The sequence below is a fragment of the Bactrocera oleae genome, chromosome 5, assembly GCF_042242935.1.
Source record: "Bactrocera oleae isolate idBacOlea1 chromosome 5, idBacOlea1, whole genome shotgun sequence".
Taxonomy (NCBI): Eukaryota; Metazoa; Arthropoda; class Insecta; order Diptera; family Tephritidae; genus Bactrocera; species Bactrocera oleae.
Window position 1 is genome coordinate 39,316,700 of NC_091539.1, and position 7,876 is coordinate 39,324,575.

Here is a 7,876-nt window from a genome sequence, read left to right on the forward strand (position 1 = left end):
TCATCAGAAATATTCTATATTTTTTAATTTGTAATTTAATTCAATTATTTTTTACCTAATACTCTTGCATTCTTTTTATACTCCTTATGCATTTTCCTTCTGTACATTAATTTCAAGTACACTTTCTGTCTTTCCAGTGTTGTACTGACTCTTTAACTACCTAACACCTGTTTCGCTATTTCCATTTCCCACATCGGCTTTGCTTGGTTCAATGAACTGCTCTTGGCGAGCGTAAACATTTCGAGTGATTAAACAAATGCTGTACTTAAATAAAATAGCAATTTATTCAATTTTACGAGCATCTGTTTTTTCTATGCCTTACAGCAATGCTAATTTACCGCCACCGAAAGAAATAAATTTTCAAAGTCGCACACTAAGCATACTTTCAGGCATTTCATCCTGCCAACACTACCTATCACCACCAGCATTAACACACCCGCACAACCGGTCAACTGCATTTGTTGCTGCCATTTTGCAAACTCTCCCACATCCACATCCGCTAACTGTTTATTTACATTTGTCGCCTGCCAGTCGCACTTGGCTGTTGCTCTCAAAGTCTACCTTTACCTCGCGCCCGCTTGTATTTACTTCGCTAATTGCAATCGCACAAATGCTCTTCGGCAAGCTTGCTTCCTTGGCCGATTCTCCTGCCTGGCCAGTTGTGTGTGCCTGACTGTTTTGAGCTGCCTGCAGTCATTAACTGCCAGTGTTAGGTACGCGCGCGCGCAAAACAAACTGATAACTGTGAAAATTAATTTCAATTAAAAAGGGTAGGCAAGACCGCCCACGTCCCCATCTCACACCCTTGCTGTCGCTTGCAGTCATTAATGCCGCCATTGAACGGAACTAAGAACTTTGCATTACTTTGCCAGCCAACTGTAGTATTTAGTATGCTTAGCGCAATGGCCGGAAATGAAAGTCCTTTACCCGTAGTCTTGATGTGCGGGTGTATGTTGCGCAAACTAAGATATTGACCGTATAATAAAGCTATTCAGCTGTGCTGCTCATGACGGTATTGAGTGCTGGCATGAAGTCTAGTTTTCTTAATGCCACATTTTCACTTTGCTCGGCAGTAGCGGTAGCTCATCTGCCAGTGCACTAGCGCTTCGCCTATCTAGCGGTGTTTCCGCTTCCGTTCCGAATGAAAACTATACAAACTGTATAAGTGTAGATTGTGCATCGCTAAGCGTTTGCAGTGGTACAACGCATACAGTGATTCATACTTTGAGTTAATATATAATAACACTTTACTTGGTCTTGATTTGCTGGCATCAAGTACTGTCCTTCCCCATTTGCAAGTCTGTTATATTATCGCGCCCCTGTTAGTGTTAGGTACGAGTTTGTCTGTTTCTGCGTTTGCATTATAATTTTCTGCGATTAATGCTGCTTTTTTTGCAGTTTCTTACTTGCTTGGAGGAAAATATGTTAGTCATCGTAGTTGCGAGTGTTTGCTCGAGGCGAAAATCTTTGCAAAATAAATCAGTGTTATATATTGACAGCTATTACACCAAATAATGACATTTTTATTTAAACTATTCTGTAGGATTACGAGTGCTCTCTATATACCCGTATACTAATTTGGAAGGTAAGAAAGATGTGATAGAAAAAATTAAGAGGAAATATTTTATTGTTCAGAATACTACTCAAAATATATTTTGTTTTTAAATCTCAGATCTGTTTTTTTATATTATTTCGAGAAGCTTTCTAATTCACATTGGATCCATAATTTATCAGAACTGTTTAAAAGTCTTGTATTGAACAACTGTAAGGTCAAAGGAAATCTCTGTATGTGTTTTAAGTAAGTATTAAATTGTGGGCATCGCCATAAAACAACTTGTCGACCAGCTATTAATGATTTGAGTGGTGAATGTAATCTTATCCTGAATTGGGGAGACTAAATATTTTTAGACAAATGAACAAAGGATTTAACAAGAAGATATATTTGATAGTCTAAGCTGTAAGGTTTTATAACACAAAGATATATGTATTCGAAATGTAACACAATGATTTTCAAGCAGTCATTATATTTATATTAATAAATATTACGATAACGAATGTATCTTATAATCTTTAGAACAGCTTAACAATAATTAAATACTACTTTTGAGGTTAGGAACATGTTAACAATTTTGACTATGCAGTTGTAATATTAGTAAATTGCTTACAGACTTTAAGAACCATCTATGTTTTTTAAGAAAAGGAAAGAATTAAGTATGAACAGAAAGCAAAATAATTTACAAAAGTGAAAGTTTTTCAAAAATTTAGTGCATTTTAAAAATGTTTTACAGTATGGTATGGTAAGTTTATTTACGGATCTGTGCCATTTCATCATGTTACGTTTCACTTTGGTACAACACATGGAAAATGTCCATGATTATTACGCAAACTCACGTTCCCCGGAAAATCCGGATATCCGAAAAATCATCTTCTCAGATGAGGCCCATTTCTGGTTGAATGGCTTCGTTAACGAACAAAATTGTCACTATTGGGGTGAGTCAAATCCTCCTGTGTTCCAGGAAATGCGATTGCATCCCCAAAAAGCTACTACTTGGTGCGAATTGTGGTATGGCGCATTATCGGGCCTAACTTCTTTCGAAACCATCGAAAGCGAGCATTATAACACGATGTTGATCGATATTATTTCCGGATCTTGATGAAATCGACGCGAACGGTCTATAATTGCAATAAGATGGTGCTCCATGTTTTACGTTTAAACATGGACACATTTCGTACAAAGTTTAGCGACTCGTAAATTTCAAGAAATGACTCTGTCAAATGGCCGCCAAGATCATGGGACTTAACGCCTCTAGATTATTTTCTCTGGGCGTATGTTAATCAACTAACAACGCTCGAAGAAGTCGAAGACAACATTCAGCCCACTATAGCAGAAATGCTGCACTGGGTCATCGTAAATTGGCGTAAAGAGGTGTAGATATCAAATGGAACCATGGTGACCATTTGTCCGCCATTTCGCTCAAATCATAAATGACATAAAATTATCTGCATAACAAAAAACCCAAAAGAACCCATTTTGACCAAATTTGGGTGTTTTATTTCATTTTCATATCACTGCGGTCTTGTTGGTACACTTTTAAGAGCCTTATTAGGATCGACCTCTTAAGCTAACCTAACCTTACCTGCATTACAAGAAATATTACAATAGAGCAGCATATTATTTTAAAACCTTAGAAACATATTTTTTTTATAAAATTTAATTTGTTGACTATTTATTTCAGTGTAGTTAGGTAAATTTTTCGATAAAAGCCAATTATCGTTGCACTAAATGTGCTAACATTTTTACAAAATATTACTTTAAATATTTCAACGCTAAATTTTTGGGTGGTTTCTGAGGTTACTAAAAAGCACTAAACACTTGTAGGAATTCTTCCAAATCCGTTTGCTCCGTGCTGTATAACCGATTTGTTTGATAACTCCAATTGAAGAAGCGAATTTAAATTTTCTCTAAATGAGCAGAAGAAGTAATACAAGTAGATTATTTAATATATATCAGACATGCACACCGTTAAGGTTTTTCCGTGGAGGAAAAGTTATTTAAAACCTGTAACTAACTGTAAACGATTATTCGCAAACACAAAATCACTAAAAAAATATCATTTATAAAATATAATAAAGTAAATATAACATTTTTAACCAAAACCCCATTTAATTGGTACAGCATTGCGTATAAGTAACCAAAAATTCGCAAACACTTTCAAAATAAACCCAAATTTGTAGCAAAAGCTGCTTTTGAACAACGATTACATTTCAAATCAAATAAAATACACACCTCTAAAACAACACTGAAAACCAGCAATTCTTCTGTATTCATACAACAAAAATCCCACAACAATTGCAATGCACTGCACGCTACTAACACAATTCATGCTTGTTCCACCCTTTTCTATTTCACTTAATGCCACGCTTCCAGCAAAATTTTTGCGCCACAAAATACCAAAACTCAAAACAAGGAAAAGTAAAGAACAAAAATAAAATAACTAAAAAAAATAAAGTAGGAAATTGAAATGCAAAGAATAATAACTCGTCAAAAAAATATATAAACACAGCTTCGCATTCCTTTTGCACCGCAAGCTTGGGAAAACAATCCGCGTTTGCGGACTTAATAGAGCAGAGTGCTGTGCAAAACAAATCAACATGGAGATTTACATGCGACTTTGTGTGTGCGTATGTAGAAAAATGGGCGAAAAAATTAAAATTCCCCACTAAATTTAGCAAACGCAGCGCTAGCAATCCGCAAATGCAACAAAAAAATCAAAACAAATAAATCTAAAAACTGTTTTTCCATTATTTCGACTGAAATTCGAATACTTGAAATTCCTTGTTCCGGGTTGCGTGCATAACACGCATACACACTTGTTTGTCGACTGCCGTCGGCTCGCCACTACACAAATTTACAAATTTTATCTACGACGAGTGGCTCCCAGTCAATAGAGCTGCATAAGTTTTGCCTGCACAAAATTTTTGGTAGTTCGGCGTCCTGCTGCTCGGGTTTTACAGTAATGCTATAACGCTTTTGCATTTTTGTGGCTTCTGTTGCGACTTTATACCACAGTTGTAGTGTTTCGTTTTTGCGCTCATTTTTTTCTATGTTTGCCTATTAAATTTGGCATACTTCAATTTGGTAACATTCCTTTGCATTTGCTGCATTTTTGTTGGTGCTTCCCTAATTTCGAAGCTTTGCTCTAGTAGTATTCGGCTTGTTGTGTGTGTAATAAAGAAGCTTCTACGTGAGTATAATGTAGAGAAAAATTTGTTTTGCATTCATAATTCACTGTCGGGTTGCAAAGATGGAACACATTTTCAAAATAAAAGATGAAGCTAACTATTAAACGTTTTTTATTTAGAATATATCATTAAAATATTTTATGAGTAGACGTTTCTGAATTAAACTTGGACATAAATTTCGTTTATTGTTTTTTGTTGCTGAATTTTAAAATATTTAAACATATTATATTTAACAATATAAATAGTATTTTTTGAATACCGTTTTAATTACTTTGCTAGAAAAGAAATTAAAATACAAGATGATCAAAACTAGTATTTTCGAAATCTGATGATTGAACTTTTTTTTGTTGCCGAAGTGAAATTAAGTTTTGTAAATATTTTCATAAATTAAATATTTTATTCACATTTAATTACCGTCTGAGGGTTCGGCTCAAGTTTATGTAATTTGAGTTACTGACGAATTTTTAATAACAATCAAAAGTTAACAATCGGAAATAGTATGGCATTGTATCTTTTTTTTGCTTCATTAAGAAAAAAATTTGGGAAATATCTCCTTTTCAATCATTATTTTGAGTCTCCACAACAGGATTTACTTTAATTTTCTGAATTATGATACAATAATAATTTTTAAAAAATACTTTAAGAAATATCACTAAAGCAGATAACCTGGAGTTAAGTTAACAAAATAATGTCAATAATTGTCACAATTTGTACAAAATTTTCAAAACTAAAAAAGTGTGTAAGTTTGTATAACTTATTATAAGGAATCTGATTTTTTTAAATTTTTAAATTTTTAAAACAAGAAAAACTGTTGGTTGCACTGAAGCTATAATAATATAAAATATTTCACAGGAACATTATTTTGATCGTTCGGCTTTTATGTCAGCAATATGCTATAGAAATTTGATCAGAACAATTTCTTTGGTGATTTCACCGTTGCCTAACATATTAACCCATGACATATTTCGTGAAGATATCTCATCAAATACAAAAGCTTTGTATACAAGGACTTCATACCGATAATTTAGTTTGTCTAACAGCATGTTATAGTGGACCGATAACGGCGTTTCCGACAAATAAGCAGCTTCTTGGGTAGAAAATTTCAGATCAATATCTCAATACAGACAGACGGTCTGATATATAATTCATAGGGTCCCTGACATCGTGGCATACTTAATATACCCTGTTCATGGTATAAATATTAAGTTATTAATTAATTTAGTTTATTGTGTAAATGGTTTTGGAAACTTAAGTTGAAGTTTATTTCTTGATTAATTTTTTACTAATATATTTTTTTTATTGTATTTAATTTATATTATTTTATTTTTTATATTTTAATTATTTTGTATTATTTTATTGTGTAAATGTTTTTGAAAATTTAGTTTAACGTTTCTGACTTGATTAATTTTTTATTATTAAAATTTTTTTTGTTTATTTTATTTTGTTTTATTTTATTTTATTATATTTGATTTTAATAAATTTTTTTTGTTTTATTTTATGTGCTGTATGTAATCTTTTTTTTTCTCTATCGTGTTATTTGATTTAATAGTTATTTTTGTTCATTTTTAAATTTTATTTGATTTCATTTGTTGCTATCTTTGCAATAGTAATTAATTTATTTACATTTTTTAATTTAAATTAAATTTTTTTCGACGAATTATGAATAATTTAATTTTTTATATATTTTTTTTAATTTTCACTATTAAATTTAAATTCCATAATTTTCCCTTCCACACCAGGCTTTGGTGAACAACAAGAAAAACTTAATTTTCCCACATTTCCCTTGTCAGCACAAAATCGAAAAGATAACACAGAACTACACACAAACAATGCAAATATCGTGTTTACACATACATACATAAACAAAAGTGGTGAGTTGATTGACGTGAGCATATCCTTGCAACGATTTCCATTTCTAACAAGTATATTTGCCATTTCGTAAATTTTGACAAGCAGAAATGTTTGCACTTCCTGCTTTGTTGAGATTTTCGCGATTTTTTACTTTTATTTTCAACAGTATCACTTTCGCTGATACTTTGAATTTTTCTATTTGTCTAAATATCATACATATATGCATACATGTCCTTGTGATGAAGGAAAAATAAATTTGTTTGTTTTCAAGCCTACCATTTATGGTGAATTTAGCACGTGTAGAATTTTCAATGTAATCCTCAGTGTTGTCTTTTGTTTCGATGTAGTGGTTGTATCCTTTTCAATCTTAGATATGTATGAAAAGACTAACAACTTCCGTCTAAATCTAGATTGCGATGAGAAGCCTGAGCGAGTGGCAAACTAGTTGACAGGAGCTAACTGAGCGCACACGTTGACAGCGACGTCAACAATAGCAACAACAACGATAACGATAGCGGAAACGGATGCGCGCAACGCGAACGGGCCTCAATCACTTGTGTTTCCTGTGCTGTTAGGCTAAAAATATTTTCGTTTGATTTTAGAAATTAATTTCAGTTCACGAAAACTTGGCACAATTTTCAATTTATTATAATTTTCTGTTTATTTCGGTTTTGTATTGTAATTGCTTCCAGGAAGCGCGCGTCACCAGCGACCTACTGCGCGAACTATACGATTTGTGTCGTCGTTCTGCTCGTTGTGTGAGCGTGTTTCAGGCGCCTACGACCGTCGCTTTTCACTTTCAAATTAAAAATGTTGCCGAGGCGATGATATCAGTTACTAATATAAGCCAGAGAAGCCAAGCAGGTCGCCTGTAAAACCGAAAAGTGGCGGAGTCAACAACAGCGCCCGCGGCTAGCAAAGAAGCAGCAAAGGCTACAACAACGTTTGAGACGATCACTGCTGCAGATCGCTTGCGCTGAGCGGCGACAACGTCTAGTTACAGAAGATCATGAAATATTTGCGTCAGTGTTGTTGTTGTTGCTTACTGTATGCGTTGGCCTTACAAAGTGCATCTCACAAGCGTCGAAATCGGTGACGTCTTCTCACCACAGCGCACCGAATGCGGTTGCGAAATTCCGCCCTCGACCTCTGACAACTCGGTTCGAGCCGAACGCAAAAAGTAAGAAGGAGAAGAAAGAAGAAGAAACTTAAGAGAAACTGAAAGTGTTAAAAACGAAAAAAAAGCAAATATCAACAAAAACAGTAACGAAAGCTGCGCTGA

General features: G+C 33.8%; 1 protein-coding gene across 2 annotated transcripts in view; it reads right to left on the bottom strand.

The window, feature by feature from the left end:
* Window positions 1–7,532, bottom strand: part of LOC106616724 (uncharacterized) — a 28,669-nt gene extending 21,137 nt beyond the window's left edge. The window contains exon 1 of one of the 2 annotated variants that reach the window (XM_014233568.3): window positions 6,871–7,532. In XM_014233568.3, coding sequence (XP_014089043.2) covers window positions 6,871–6,873 — 3 coding nt within the window. In that variant the 5' untranslated portion in view covers window positions 6,874–7,532. The remainder of the gene's footprint in view (window positions 1–6,870) is intronic. The other variant, XM_014233569.3, reaches the window with a different exon arrangement.
* Window positions 7,533–7,876: the final 344 nt, after the last annotated feature.